The sequence below is a fragment of the Ranitomeya imitator genome, chromosome 5 (assembly GCF_032444005.1).
Source record: "Ranitomeya imitator isolate aRanImi1 chromosome 5, aRanImi1.pri, whole genome shotgun sequence".
NCBI classification, from domain to species: Eukaryota; Metazoa; Chordata; class Amphibia; order Anura; family Dendrobatidae; genus Ranitomeya; species Ranitomeya imitator.
Window position 1 is genome coordinate 322,085,196 of NC_091286.1, and position 16,900 is coordinate 322,102,095.

The 16,900-nt window shown below is 40.4% G+C and overlaps 1 protein-coding gene across 1 annotated transcript in view; it reads right to left on the reverse strand.

Annotated features, from left to right (window-relative positions):
• Positions 1-12,973: 12,973 nt before the first annotated feature.
• The window catches only part of FUT9 (fucosyltransferase 9), a 322,869-nt gene continuing 318,942 nt past the window's right edge, over positions 12,974-16,900 (reverse strand). The window contains exon 3 of the mRNA XM_069767999.1: positions 12,974-15,126. Within this exon, the coding sequence (XP_069624100.1) occupies positions 14,039-15,118 (1,080 nt within the window). The 5' untranslated portion in view covers positions 15,119-15,126 and the 3' untranslated portion in view covers positions 12,974-14,038. The remainder of the gene's footprint in view (positions 15,127-16,900) is intronic.

Here is a 16,900-nt window from a genome sequence, read left to right on the forward strand (position 1 = left end):
CACGTGATGTCCCGGGATGTAGTGAATGGTAGATCTGGCCATCCGGAACAAAAATGGAAGAAAGTGCCTAGAAACGCTGGAGCACCAGAAGCAGGACACATACAGGGGAGGCTGTGCATAGGTGATTACCTGATTTATTTTTTTGAAACCACTTACGATCTTCTAAAACCCACCAAAACGGCAGAGTGAAGGCTGCTATTTCACTGGATTTGCCTGCACCCAAATCATTTTCAATCGCTCATTTCTAATTTCCTCCTGTCAGTCAATTTATCTTCCACAATCAAAAAAAATTATACCAGTTTGCTAAATTGGCATTCTTTTAAACTACAACTATTGTGCAGCTGCTTGAGATAGGAAATTTAAATTGTAAGTCTCATTTTCAACAAAGACGTATTTTGAAAATCTCTGTGTAGAACCAAAGAATATATGAGTGCCATATAGAGGGCCTAAAAAACGTAAGATGTAGAAAAAATACAGTAATAAGAATACTCACCTCAATGTTCCCCTTAACTACTTACTCACTATCCCTCTATATCTTCTCGCTTGGCCTTCACTTCTGAGTGTAGATCGGCAGATTGCGGCACATGTAAAGATGTCACAACGTCATTAAGATCTTACAATGCACATGTGCAAAGATGTTCTAGACCTAGTTACACTCTCTAGGCAGGAACTTATGGGCCAGGACCTCTGCACATGCCCATTGTAAGGTCGCGGTAATGGTTAGTTTGGAAGTCCCAACCTAGTACGAAGAAGTAGCGTGCAGCAGTGGCAGTAGGAAGATGCGCTGAGGACCTTAGGGGAAATAGTGAGCAGCAGAGGAGGCCAGAGAGGTGGGCAGTGAAGCAAGTTTTAGCTTTATTTTTTGTTTCAAAGTTATTTTTATAGTAGTTTAAATTTTTTAACTTTTTACTGGCCCTCTGTATTGTGGCAAATTGACGGCCGGCTGCTACTTTGTTGAATTCTCTCTGAGCGACTTACAAAATAATCTGCATTCTAGAGAATATAGATTTTTGGAAAATTCGACTAGAATTCAATTCCATGCTAATATATTTTGCCCAATTCTAGTGCAATGGAAGCAAAAGGAAAGAAATAATAACAAATGACTTCTATCTCATCTGTAAATATACTTTTAATTGCTGCTTACTGAATCTTAAAGTTACACATTTGGCTTGAATAAATAATCGGTGACAAAGAAAATCAATAAAATATATAACATAACAAATAATGAAAAAAACATTCAATCAATAAAGCAAAAAAACTCATTTGTTCAATGGTGTAATAAGTTCAGCGGCAGTAGAAGTGACATCATAACATTTCACAAAGTACATGAAATGACCACAGTGCGGTACCTTAAATCTAAAAGAGAATTCCACATTATATGCATTTGGCAAGTATGTATAGCTTTATAAAGTAGTGCAACAATACAATGCATCAAGACAAATGACAACAGATGGCCTTTACAATACATTAACTCAACTAATAGCTTCTTGTGCTTTCACAGTTTGGCACGTAAGACTCTTTTTTTTGCCATTTTATGGTCTCTGAACAAATTTGCCAAAAGACTTTCTTCCAGATAAAATATACATGTGATAATTAATTATAGCAGTATTTTATTCATTTTGAAGATAACCGGTGCTTCCTTTTTTTTTTTGCTAGTAAAGTGCTGGTGTTTTATCTTGCTACAGTGAATAATAAAATAACGATCAAATTAGGTGTGTTTAAATATTAGAGAATCTGTATGTGGCAGTCAAATAGTTAAAAAGACTTCCGTAATTAGGATTAACGTAAAATCTCATTCGTGAAAAAAGGTTCAATTTCAAAGATGGTAGCGTGTGCCTATAATGGGGCCCAGTACTGCAATATATAAAGACCAACATATAATAGTAGAAACAATAGGGTTAAGATGCGCGTACTCTTCTACTTCTTTTATGTTGGAGGAAGAGGCGAAACATATTCTAATATTTCCTTACCAAGCCCCCTGGAACAAAAGAAAGTACCTGCTAATCAGCCATGGGTAGAGATGAGCCATCTGGTGACTTAAATTTGCCTAAAGGTAAATTGAATTGGCCTCAAATTTTGCAAAAATTGGGATTGTTCTTTATCCGATTTTTCTTTGTGATAACCTTTGTGCCCATTCGGCACAGTGATGGGCACAAACTTTACTGCTCTGAAGAGGTCGAGAAAAGTAGTCAAAAACAAAATAAAGGTCTGCGAGTTTCACCCTGTATGACTGCTGCAGCCCCGTCCTGTCCTCCTAATGCTCCCTATGGACCTGTCTTTCCTTTGGCACCACGTGTGATGTCCCCTACCTGTATCTTCACTATGCAGCAGGGCCATGCAGGAACTAGATGCTGGGCATAATGTTAAAGGAAAGTGGAGCCCTAGAGGGAGCTGCGCGGAGGACTGGACAGGAGGCTGCGGTGACGGTACCGGTGAGCGGTGAGTGTTAGGGTAGATGCACACGTTAAGCATTTGCTGCAGACATCTCTACTACAAATACTAAAGTGTTGGCAGGAAAAGCGAAGCATAAAATATGTGCGTTTTTGCAGTGTTTTTGGAGGCATGTTTTACGCGTTTTTTTTCACCAGTCATTAGAATAGTTGAAAATTGTTGCAAAAATGCTGAAAGAATTATGAAAAAAATAAGTAAGATTGCATTAGACTCTCACTCACTTTGCTGGTAGTAGGAAATGCTTCTAATTTAGTGACGGGAAAAAACATGGCAAAAATGCAGCAAATATTTTAACTTGTAGATTGTGAGCCCTCGCGGGCAGGGTCCTCTCTCCTCCTGGACCAGTTATGACTTGTATTGTTTAAGATTATTGTACTTGTTTTTATTATGTATACCCCTCCTTACATGTAAAGCGCCATGGAATAAATGGCGCTATAACAATAAGTAATAATAATAATAATGTGCACATATCCTTATATTTGTCACATTCCATTTATTATGCTCTGGAGATTGGTGTCACTCTTTTGTATGAAGGAGTATTGGCTGGGGAATGGTGCTTCTAGAATTCCAGTGACCCAGTATCCTTGAAGAATACATATACATTCCAGTACCAGGGACCGGACTGGTCGTCTCTGCATGGTCAATGACACGCAAAACCTATGCTGTAGAGATGTGAATATTAAGTTGTGATTTTTTTTATCACCTGTCACTGTGTTACTACAAGAACTCAATATTTCTTATGAAACCTGTAGAACAAAATATCTGAGCTTTCCGTCTCTATTAGAAGCCTTCTCGGCGTTCCTCCTCCGTGGCCATGCTGCATGTAAACACAGACATCAAAGCTTCTCGCCGCTGTCCCAGAGCTCTCCTCCTGGGGGCCCAATTGCTGCAGCATAATGATGCAGACCATGCGCACACTTGTGCCTATGTCAGGGAACTGCGCCTGTAACATCTTGGGAACCTTTAATGACATGAGTGACTACATATTTATTAGGACTTCACAGTAGTAATCTTTTATTACTTATTCTCCAATTAATCAGTTTTTAGAAAGTCAGAAAACACTGATAAAAGTGTCAAAGTGGCCACAGTGACAAACTTACTAAATTATCATCTTAGAGTAATGAGATTAATTAAGGAAAGCAACTGGTGACACAAATGGTAAGTTTTATATATGCTGTGTAATGTAGTGATTTTCTTAGTCATTAAAGTAACTCTAAATAAACAAAAAAACCTTTGGACTAGTCCTGATCGTATATATCCTATTTTTTTCTTTTTGTATACAGCTCCTATGCAGACCCATGTGTCTCCATGGTTACACGCTAGATATAGTTCTTGATCCAGCAGTGTATTACTCCCTTCTATCCATCATCTCTTTGTCTCTAGAGTAACAAGGAATCGGAAGGATATAGAGGCATGACTGCAAAATCACAGTTTGCCATCTGTAACTATGGAGATACACAAAAGATTCATAAATATACATAGGTGCAGTATACACATGGCACATGGTCACAGCGGTGTGAAGGGTGTTGGCTGACTGATAAATGAAATAGGTAGGCCACCCAACCTCCTCGTCAGAGATGACACACAGACAGATAAGGGGGCTGGCATAGCAATTGGAATGAGCAGTGAGCCAGCTACTGTCACAATGATTTGGTCACGGAAGGGCTGCTCTCTGTTGGCCACAAACTGAAAGTGGACCTGATGGGAGAAGAGCTTGTAGCTGAAAATTGGGCAAAGTATATTAGTTATTAATATTCCTTGAAAGCTTTTTGCTACTTCATCTGAGAGAGCATAATGCAGGAAAAGAGGAGCTGAATCCAACGATGTATCACTTAGTTTACTGGAAAGCTTCCCCTGCCCACACCACTCTATGTATATACAATATCCATAGACAGTGAGATGCTTATCACAGGAAGGGGCGTGTCAAACTAAGGTCCTGGGTGCAAACAGCTAGTCACAGAATAATTAGCTTCTGACGCTAAAACAATTATTGTAAGCAAACAAAAGCACAGAGCTTGATAAGAGAGGCATCACTGAAATCAGTGTTTTAACCCCTCCCTCATGCTGTCCTTCAGATTATATAGCAAAAACCCATTGAGAGATTCCCTTTAAAGGATTATTCCCCAAATAGTCAGTTAAATTAATAATGATTGCTGGAAAGGGAGCAGTGTGGGGGCAATGGTGCTCTGCTGAGCTTCATTTTGAATGGAGGTGAGGGGAAAAGGACCCCTGTGCAAGAACAATATATGGGCTCTTTGCAGTCCAATAGTTCATTATTAATGATGAGTGTACGTGCTCAGTAACATCACGGTTGGGTGTTATCTTAGTATCTCTGTCATGCTTGAATATTATGTTCAAGTCCCCGTGGCTGTTTGCTAAGCAATCCCCACATGTGTTGAGGCTGTTTATGAAGGATCTATGAATGAAAGGCTGTCTTTGTTGCCCAGAGCAACCAATCATTGCACAACTTTCATTTTCCAAGAAGCAGAATACAAAATGAAAGCTGCACTGTGATTGGTTGTTTTCAGGCAGCAAAACAGTCTTGGTACAATATTCTCTTTTAGACAGAGCTATGAAGGAAAGCTGTGGCCTGGAATAGGCACTCCATTACAAAGCCCAGTATATGTGGGATTACACGTCACCCAAAACCCCTGCAGCCAATCACGTTGTGTGCAGAAAGGGGGTGACTAATTTATTCTTTTTAATAAATACTAATAAGATCAGACTAAACAGGGTGGAACACATCAAAAACAGCATTGTGTGTAACTCATGGAGAGTTTTTACCTCAAGGCATAGGCTCATTATACTATGAAAAGGAATGTTTATCTGATTTTGGCAGGTTTGCACTCATTTACTTTTCTATGCATGCCTTGTAGAGATGGCTTAAAGGGAACCTGTCATCACCAAAGTGTAATTTACCTAGAAGAAGAGGGAATCTGCAGGTAAACAGTGTGAAAGCTATATCTGTCAGGCACACTAGAGCATCAGCTACAGGGGGAAAATGAAGTGAAATTCTCCCTGCAGCTGCACACTTCCAGTCATCGGAGCGGTGCAGGGTGTCGTTAGAGCATGTTGTAATCACTCTGCGGCACTTTGATTGACAGCCTGTTCTGCAGTGTGTGTGTCGATCAATGCGCAAGTGAGTGATTGCAGCTCCTAGCATTGCCTCGATGACTGAAAGCAAGCAGCTGCAGGGAGAATGTAACTTCGCTTCCTCCCTGCTCAAGAAAGATACCCAGATATGATTTAAACGCTATTTTCCTCAGATAACCATGATGTCTGCATGGTAAACAGCGAGTGACAGGATCTATTGATGAGTGAACATGCTTGGGTGTCATCCGAGTATCTTAGGCGTGCTCGAATAGTATGTTCGAGTCCCTGCGGCTGCATGTTTTGCCGCTGTTAGACAGCCTCAACAGGTGGGGATTGCCTAACAAACAGGTAATCCACACATGAGTTGTGGCTGTCTAACAGTCGGAAATCATGCAGCCGCAGGGACTCGAACATACTATTCGAGCACGCCCAAGATACAACACGTTCGCTCATCACTAGCAGGATCCCTTTAAGTCAACAATAACATGATGCCCTAAGAGCTGTGCTTGGAGAAAATGACTAGGATGGCGCAGACTTGCTTAGCCGGTAGTGACCATAATTAGGTGGCAGATGGTCTGCTGTTATTTTGTGCTCTGAAGAATTATTGGATACCTCCTTCATGTTACCCAGAATGACGAGCTTTTCTCTAAACAGCACAACAACAAATCATTTGGAAATAAATGACATTTTAAAGAGGCCATTTATGTGTACACTCATCTACAAAACTAGGTCACGTTGTGCACACTGGCACCGAGACCAATTCATAAAAGATACAGGACCTTATTTAGTAGATAGAAGACGGCAGACTCATATTCAGGGGCAGTAATGACTGGTGCTTTGCACATCATTTATGTGTTCAGTAGATCTCAGCTTTCTTACAGTAAAATTTGACAAAATGGGCGATGGCATATTTTGTTCTGGCCAAAAAGGAAAATAATTGAACTTTAAGCAACTCATTTTCATTTAATAGTGAACTTCATACTGTGCTGCTACCAAGTAATTTACTAATATGGATGATGAAAAAAATAGATTTTTCTAGTGCCTCTTGCACATCAAACAGGGGACATTTGTTCTCCCGTAGCCCTTCCACATCAAAAGAAGACAAAATATTCCCTAAGGAAGATTCGAGCCACTTTTCATCCAAAGAGGCGTACTGAAACATCATGACTCCTGAAGATGCCGGGGCCTAGTACTTTACTTTTTATGTTGTTATTGCTTATGATACAATTTTAATCCGGCTTAGACATTAATTGTCCAACGTTTCAAATAGGCAATCAGACTGTAGGGCCAGCTGGGTAAACTGATGTCATAGAAGAGCCTTAAGATGTGTAATATCCACAGGATAAGTGATAAATCACTAATACTTGGATGTACCACTGCTGGAATCCCCATTAATCAGACGGAATGGTAGTCCTGATTCTTCATTGCGCCTTACTGTGGTCGATATTGAGTAGATTGGCATGGTCACGCATGATTCCTGCTGTCCAATTATGTTTCTGCTACTAATTCAGATAGCCAAGCACTAGATTTGGATGTATAGACTGAATTGAGCAGCATTCATTCATTGTCATCTGAAGAAACGATCAATGAGTGTGGAGGATTAGGACCACTGTTCTCATGATTTCTGGGGGTCATAGTGGTGACAAAGCCTTTGACAATCAACTATCCATGGGTTGGGTGATACTCACTAAAGGGAATATGTCAGCAGGTGTTTGTTACGTAATCTGAAATTAGCCAGATATAGGGTCAGAGACCCTGATTATAGTGATATGTCACTTACTAGGTTGTGTGTTTTTGTTTCGGTGTTTTATTAGCAGGAGATTATCACTACATGACTAGTTGTCTCCTGCCTTCTAGTCAACTGCTCTATGTAACCCTGCCCCCACCACTGATTGGCAGTTTTCACAGTGTACACCAAGAGCTGCCAATCACTAGTTTGGGCAGAGGTACTGTATATAGGGCTCAGCATTCTGAACACTGCTAGATCTGCAGCAGAGGAAACTGTGATTATATCAAAATGGCGGCTTGCAGATCAGCAAATGACACATCACTGGAATCAGGATCTCTACCCCTACCTCATGCTCCTCTCAGATTACATACTGAAAACCTGGTAAAAGATTCCCTCTATCTAGCTTTGTTAATCTGCGTACATCTAGCTCCTCCTAGTTGAGAATATATACAGCTAATCTATCAATTTTCAAGTCAGAATAAAAGAGATTCTCTATAAAATATATATTATTAAATTATTTGGTGGACTCTAGCTATAATAAAGTAGTAGTAAATGTGGTGCAGTTCTCGGTGGGGAGAGTGACCCACAATGTGACTCAGACGTATGGATCCCATTTCATCACCTGCATTTCTCATACACAGGACAGTTCAGTGACCATGTGCCTGAGCCTTTATGGCTACATATCTGACTTTGTATCATTGTTTTGGAGATTTTTTGTGTGGGTTACTCTGTGCAGGAACATTTTATCCTTTAGGGTAGAGCTTCCCTAACTGTGCACTATGTGGCTGGTCCCCCCGTGAGGCACACCATGGATGTGCTGAGACACTTTTCATATACTTGATCATATTCTGCACAGATCTTTCTTTGACTGTAGCATTTTTTATTTTAGCTTCATAACTGACTCGTTCTGCATGAATTTTAATTTCTTGCTGGGTTCAAGAGATGAAAATAAGTAAAATTGAGATTTTTTTTTAATTCAAGTATGGACTTCCACTTCATGCTGGTCTGTTTGGTGAGGCCCAGGCGTTACCTTAGTCAGTGAGATGGCCCTATGAGAAAAAGTTTTACAAGTCCTGCTCTAGATGACCATTAAAGAGGTTGTACCACGTCTGGATCCCGAGAACATGATTGGAATGGGTGGTTGATCTGGTGCATGTCAGCTCCATTCATTCTTAATGGGACTGCCGGAGGTAGCCAAGCGCATCGTTTGGCCAATCTTTGGCACTTCCAATTAAGAATAAATCGAGTGGAGGTGCACATGAGTGACCACCACTTCATTCACAAGTTGCTCTTCAGAGCTGTGGTTCTTGTGGTCGGTGGTGGTCGCAGTGGTTGGACACCGTCTTATATAGATAGGGAATAACTTCCAAACGTGGCACAATTCCTTTATAGTCATGGGAAAAATGAGGTTAGATATGATATAGTTGGGGCAGCTTGATAAAATGCAACTCATATACATGATCTACTTTTACAATTTTCCTTGAGAAGTATAACTTATCTGCCATATATTAATTATAGAGTTGAGTAAAACGATTTGTGTTGGCCTGATCCAACGTTCAATGCAGCTGATCCGGGGCTGACTTAAGATCTCTGGCTGGCATGCTGGACACCTTTATCATTTTCTAGGTCCTGCAATTTGATATGAGTTAATAGACCTTAGGTGATGTCATAAACTGAATCATGCCATGATGTCTTGATGCAGTGACACCTAGTAAACACTAAAGACACCCAGGACGCCAGACCGAAGATGCCTACTACCAAAGTGGTCTACTACTAGTACAGTAGTCCAGCTGGCATGGAGGACCGGACTGGATGCCAGACCAGGGCAGCATCATTCCTTTTACTCTAATAAATAGGTTAATATAAATATTCAATATACAAGACCATGTTTCATCCCTTAGCACCCAATCAGGTATCAGCTATCGTATTGCTTACTTGGGTAGAATACATAAAATAATATCTTCGTTGATGCCCACTGGCAAGTCTATTGCTTTTCATCTGCAGAACTTATCATTTATCCAGAACATTTCCTTAAATAAATTCTGGAACACCACATTTTCAAGGGAACATTTTTTTCATCAACTTAATCATGCTCAGTTCATTCTGATTCATAATAACATAGTAAAAATACCAAGAAAGGAATTGTCCCTAACTGCAAATGTGGCGAATCAGTTGTGCTTTTTTAACATTCAGTTGGTTACATCTGAAAGAAATGCAGAAAAAGAAGAACTTTTGAAGTTTTTGAATCGAAAAAACTGTGAATAGGTGAAAAGAAAAATATTTGATGTTGAAGCAAAGTTACACAGTACATATATAATGTGTTCATAGTATCATAGTGAATGGACATATACCCTTTACTGCACGCTTGCTTGCAAAGCTGCTCGATAACCCATTATACATATATTGTAGACAAATACTTTTGTTAAAATCTGCATCTGCTATATGGAATAAAAAAATAATTTTGCTAATTTCTAAAGTAGATTTGAGTAAGCAGAACGTAACTTGGCATAAGCCTGCAGCTCTTGGCAAAGTGTTCTGTATCAAAGTGAATGTTATTATGACACTGTGGACTGAAGTCACATAAAGTGAAAAAACTGGAATAAAGCGTTAGGAATAATGCCCATTGTGTCCTAAATGTCTAAAAATTGATTTCTAGCTTTGGCAGGATGGTCACATGTTGTACATGGACATGTGATGATATGTTGCCAATTTCTAACCACAGTGAAGATGTCAGTAGATACAATCAAGTATGTCACTTGTCATGGTTCCCCATTATGTCTTTGGTTCCACAATCATGTCATACATGGATATGTAACCGTGGTCGTAAAATGGTTGCTACAATAGTGACGTGAGAATGTATGACATTTAACTGCTGTGAAAACAACTTACTGAAAACAGTGAGGCACACTGTACTGTTATGCCGTGGTACACCGGCTGCATTGGACTGGCCCACCAGAGGACTGGAGGATCCTCTGGTGGGCCCTGGCAGGCACTACATTGCAGCAGTTCACTCACTGTTTACACAACATGATATGCTGCCGAGAATGATGATTTTAAAGCAAGCTAAAAATCATTGCACCCAACAAATGAGCATTTTGCTGATTTGCAGGTGATTACTGGATTTTTTGGACAAGTCGATAGTTGGGATAATATATTCCTATGAAAGCTCATTCCCCGATTATCAGCTTGACAAGATCGGAGACAAACTCTGCTGTTAGTACCACTTATACATGGTCGGCCCCAAGAATGATCTACTCTGGTGGGTCCAAACTACTCCAGTCCGACGCTGTACACCGGTATCGTCAGTAGCATAACTTGAAGCTTGTAGGCCTCAGTGGAAAATCTCTAACAGGGTCCTCAACTGTCACAGAGCCTATAAGGTACTTTTGGGTCCCCCTAAGCTCCATGGCCTGGGTGAGACTGCAACCCCTGTAGGCACTATACTTACGCCCTGGTTATAGTAGCACGCTGCTCACGGCCTGCAGCTTCACAAATCATGCAGAACCCTATAGAGCAATATTAAATCAGTTGCTGGCCAAGTTTATAGATCTGGCTTGCCATATCTGCATGCAGTTAGTCACCTTAAAGAAAACATTGTTCTAGGTAAAATCCAGTTACGCTCTACTTTATACCTATCTCACTGTGACAACTGTTGTCATTGGGATTATCTTATCTGGCTGACATCTGCCAATGGCAAAATAAAACCGTAAAGGACAGACATGAGAACTGCTCCACAGAAACAGTAAGGCACACTTTATGTAAAATGCCAAGAACCTACAGCCTTCTTTATCTACCCTTTAGGTTACCCTGCAGGTCTTTAAACAGTGCTGGGGATTACTTCTGATTTCGTGGGGGAGATTTCAGCCCTCCAATACATATTACATAAGTGGAAGTAATAAGCAATGAGGAGTTTAGTGTGAATGTTTTAAGCCATTTAGGTGATATGTAAGCAACCAAAATGATCATGTATCTAGGTAAAAACTGCCTTGGTGCAAAATTAGCAGTAGCAATGAAGAATGGCATGTATTCTGTGCTCCTGCATATCTCTAAATGAGCCTTACTGTTATCTGCAGAAATCCTGAATGTTTTCATACAATTGATGGTTTATATTGACTAAACATCAGCATTTAAAGGGGTTTTGAGGCTCACAATATTGATGACCCATGTTTCGGACAGGTTATCAATATCCAATTGGTGGGGGTATTGCCAATCAGCTGTTTAAAGTGGTTGCCGAATTCGATAGGCACTGCAGCCTCTTCTGCAAGGGTTATTGTAAACCAATAACCCTTGCACCATCCACCAATAATTAATTTCCCATAATACAAGGAATGTCCCCAAAAATATAATTAGCAACAAATAATACACAACTGACCGTCAATTTAAAAACACACATTCAAAATCATATAAGGCAGTGCGCATTACCTGGTAAGACGTCTTCAAATGACAAATATGGCGAGTGTGCTCATTACTCGAGATTTCCAAGCATGCTTGGGTGATTTCTGAGTATTTTGGGCATGCTTGGAGATTTAGCTGGTGTCCCCGCAGCTGCATAATTTGCAGCTGCTAGACAGCCTGAATACATGTGAGGGTTACCTGTTTGTTAGTGTCATGCTGCAGCAAAGGAAGGTATGTACAGCTACACGAGGAAGAGTGGGTGAGAGAAAAAGAGGTCACACTTGCTGCACCACAGCCCAGTGCACGCTGGACTGCGCCACCAGATGGCAACAGAGAATGGTCAAAACGAGCCAAGTCAGTAACGGTCAGTAAGCGTATAGTAAGGGGTAAGGGGTCGGTAAGGGGAAAACAGAACTCGTGGTCAAAATACAAGCCGATGGTCAGAACCAGCCAGGAGCAAAGGTACCAGAGACGTGAGACAGAATAGAGTCAGAGTAAGCCAAAAGGTCAAAAAGCCAGACAGACGTGAGGTAACAAAGACGGAAAACAGGAGACGAAGTCAGAGTTTTAGCCGGGTCACAAAGGGAGAGGATACACACCAGAGTCACACTAGGTCAGGTACAGGAGACAGGTCAGGTACAGGTACAGGAGGTCAGAGGCAAAAGGAACACTGAGATTTCACAGGTTAGCAGTTCCAGCAAGCCCAAAACTATCACTGACACAAGCTGCCAGCAAGAGCACCAAGAAATAGCCACTCCCAAATCAAAGAGAGGCAGAAATAGTTATCCCCACCATGACCAGGCCGGAGTAAGAGAAACAAAGCAAACTCCAACCCGGATCATGACAGTTAAGGAATGTGTTCAGGCTGTCTAGCAGCTTCGGCGACACAAACTAAATCTCTGAGCACTAACAAATACTCGAAGATCACTCGAGCATGCTTGGAAATCTCAAGTAAGGTCCCCTTGGCCCTATGAGAAGACCAATACTGTTAATGGCCTGTGATAGTTGTGTGCCATGTTTGGAGATTTTGCACTAGGGCCCACAAGCCTCAAGATATGCCACTGCATTGTATATACAGGACACTGCTCAGCACCCCAAAGTGTGTTTCACTCCTACTGTGTACATCGAAAGAGGCCACAGTGCTCACCCTTTAAATGGCTGATTCTGGGAGTGCGGGGAGTCCCCCCCCCCTGATTCTGGGAATGCGTGGAGTCGTCCCCACCCCCCGCTGATCAGATATTTATGGCCTATATAATGAATAGGTTTCAATATTCTGATCAAGTAAAACCACTTTAAAATCTCTATGGTTATCCATCATACAGAATAATAATTTAATTTGAAAAAAGGAACAATGTTTTTCTCCAAATGATAAACTGGAAGAAATGTTCTGTGTTTGCTAGCCACCATTACTCAAAGTGCAGGGTTTGTGCTGAAATCTGTACTGCTTCCTCATTGTACAATATAATACACTTGTCTACTGAAAGCAATGGTAGTCTATGGGACAAATAAGATACCATCAAGGCAATGCCTTTTGATGGCATCCAATGTATGCCACGACTGTCGGAGAACCATTATGGCCAGTTGGTTGCCATGGGCTAGCCTCAAAAAACACTTTCATTTTTCACAATGACAACATAGAAGGATTATGATGTTCATAATTACTTATAAGAAAATAAAGATCATTCTTCATTTTAAAAAAAATATTGAAAATAGCGTGAATCTAAAACAAACATAGCAGCACATCAGATCAATATGATCGTAAAAGTGAGACTCCTAAATACAGAACCACGTGTGAGATTGTTTCAAGGGTGAGAATGGCTTAGAAGTGTTACTTGCAGGCTCAGCTGATCTTGGATGGACATGACTTATCAGAACTGAAAACTACTTTCCAATGAAATGGAAAATCTGTTACAGAGTAAAGTTACACATTTCCGTGTTTCCACCCAGTAAATAGTTTACATCTTCCACCTCAACAATATACATATGCAGTTGTGATATATCACTTCATATGATATCTGCCAGTATGACCTCCAGCTTGGTTTCTGGACAATCGCGTGGAAATGATGGTGATCCCAGCCTGCTACATGTGGTAACATGGAGACTCAGTTCTTTAAAAAGGTGTTATGTAAAAATGGTTAACACTTAGATTAAGGAAATTGCTCTGCGTTCACAGAAACTACTGCTACATATGGAGTGTCTGGGAACGATGATACTGATGCTGGAAAGAGGTTTTCATGTCTGACAAAGTTAATGTTAAATTATGCATTCGACAGAGCAGTAGACAGTGAAACAAAGCACTACATTTTTATCTTGATGCAAGTAACTGTTGTAATGTCTTCCCAGAAAGTGCTCAAATATGATAGAGGGGGTTTAGTTCCAAAACCACTTCTCCAAATTACTGACAGATTTGTATTCCTGATGTCTTTTAACATGGTCACACGCTAGGCAAGCGTGAGATTCCCAGAAACGGGACAAGTTCACGGTGTAATGTTTCCTCCAGTTAAAGTATGCCAGGTACCGCTCAGTATCTTTGTTCAACACTAACAGATAATCCGCCAGCTCTCTCGGAGAGAGAAAGTCTTCAACGTGAATAAAAGAGTCTGCTGGTATGTAGTTCTCATAGTTTTCTCTTGGAGGTCCTAGCACAATGGGCACAGATCCAGCAAGTAGTGCATTGTAAAGTTTTTCAGTTATATAGTCTTTGTGAATAGAGTTTTCAAAGGACAAGTAAAATTTACAAGTAGAGATGGTTGGAATCAAGCTTTTGTCGTTCAAGTATTCACCAAACGCCTGGCCATAGGTTAGAATTTCAATGTATTTGTTGAGTTCATTATAATATTTTACTCTAACGTGATCTGGATTCCAGTTGCTTACAACCCAGCAGACCAATTTGTCTTTGCTTGGCACTTCAAATTCAAAGGGCTTTGTGCTTACGACCATAAAGCCATAAGGCACTTGAATGTCTGAATCACGCCGATAGGTCAACGTGAGATTAAATAAATGTTCGATGCCACTTTTTTGTGGAGTATGAGTTGGAGATTCGAGATTCATCCAAATCCATTTCTGGAAGGGTGGCCTTGTTTGCAATGGGAGATTGGTAAGATCCCAGTTGATATCTCTATGATGTATTAGCACTGCATGGGATTTGTTGTAGAGCGCACGATCAGTAGTCAGATGGCACCCATGGATATTAAAAAGAGCCTCGCAGGACTGCAACTCAAATGTTTGTCCAAATGGCCAGACCCAAATAAGAATGATGGTATCATTATAATAATCTTTTTTAGTAGAGAAGATATTTTTCATTTTTAGCATAGAATTAGCTGATTCTATAGGGCTGGAGATCCAGTTGTTTGTTGGTTTGACATATATCAGTAAACATACTGTGAAGCAAATCAACACGATGCAGACAACTAGAAATGGTCGAAAGATGCCTTTAGATGTTGATGTCATAATTTGCCCTGAAAGACAAAAATGCAAAAATGTATTCACATCTGTAATATACAGAATAAAGAAGCACACACAGATAAATTATGATTTAAGGGAACCTGTCATGCAAAAAATACTTGGGGTTATTTTGTGTTCTAAAGCCAGGCAACCCTTGCACTGGAAGCCCGAATACCTAGAGGAAATTAACTTTATTCCTCCCAGCAGCCTCTGACTTTCAGTCACCACTTGGTGTGCCAGCACGTCTTCAGTTACTGCTTGGAATACAGTGATTAACCCCTTATCTGCAGGTTTATAGCATTTTTTTGACATGAGAGGTTCCTTTTACAGGCCTTAATGGATTAGAAAATTCTGTATTATTCTATTATATATATATATATATATATATGTATATATATATATATAAAAAGTGTTTGCCCTCTTCCTAATTTCCTATTCTTTTGCATGATTATCCCACGTAAATGAGTCAGATCACCAAACAAATTTAAATATTAGACACAGATAAAGGAAGGAAACACAAAATGCAGTTTTCAAATAATGGTCCTTATTATTCAAGGAAAAGATATCCAAACCATCAGGGCCCTGTGTGGGCCCTAAACCTAATAACAAGTTGGGCCACCCTTCGCAGCAACAACTGCAATCAAGCGTTTGCAATAACTGGGAATGAGTCTTATAATGCACTGGAGGAATTTTGCCCCACTCATCTTTGCAGAATTGTTGGAATTCAGCCACATTGGAGGGTTTCCGAGCATGCACCACCTGCATGGTGGACTTGCTGGTGTATTTTGTATAATTGTCCTGCTGCATAACCTAAGTGTGTTTCAGCTTGATGTTACGAACAAATGGCCAGACATTCTCCTTCAGGATTTTTTGATAGACAGCAGAATGCATGGTTCCATTTACAACAGCAAGTCTTCCAGGTCCTGAAGCAGCAAAACAGCCTCAGACTATCACACTATCACCATCATATTTTACTGTTGGTATCATGTTCCTTTTCTGATCTACTGTGTTACTTTAATGCCAGATGTAATGGGACATGCACCTTCCAAAAAGTAGAAGTTTTGTCTTCTCAGTCCACAGAGTTTTCTCCCATTAGTTTTGGGGAACATCAAGATGTTTTCTTGCAAAATTGAGACTTTTATGTTCTTATTGCTCAGCAGTGGTTTTCGTCTTGGAACTCTGCCATCCAGGCCATTTTTGTCCAGTGGTGGAGTCATGAACACTGACCTTAACTGAGGCAAGTCAGGCCTGCAGTTCTTTTTGATGTTGCTGTGGGGTCTTTTGTAACTTCTTGGATGAGTCATCGCTGCACTCATGGGGTAATTTTAGTCGGCCGGCCATTCTTGGGAAGGTTCACCACTATTCCATATTTTTTCCATTTGTGAATAATGGCTCTCACTGTGGTCCGCTGCGGTTCCAAAGCTTGATAAATGGCTTTATAACCTTTTCCAGACACAAATACCTTGTTTCTCACTTGTTCCAGAATTTCTTTGGATTGCGACATGATGCCTAGCTTTTGAAGATCTTTTGGTCTACCTCACTTTGTCAGCTAGGTCTTGTCAAGTGATTTCTTGATTGAGAAGAGGTGTGGCAGTGATCAGGTCTTGGTGTGATAAACCACAGTTAATTTATGTTTTAAGGGGGGAGGGCAATCACTTTTTCATGTAGGGTCCTGTAGGTTTGGATTTCTTTTTCTCTTAATAATACAGACCTTCCTTTAAACACTGCCTTTTGTATTTACTTGTGTTATTTTTGTCTAATACTTCCACTTGTTTGGTGATCTGAAAC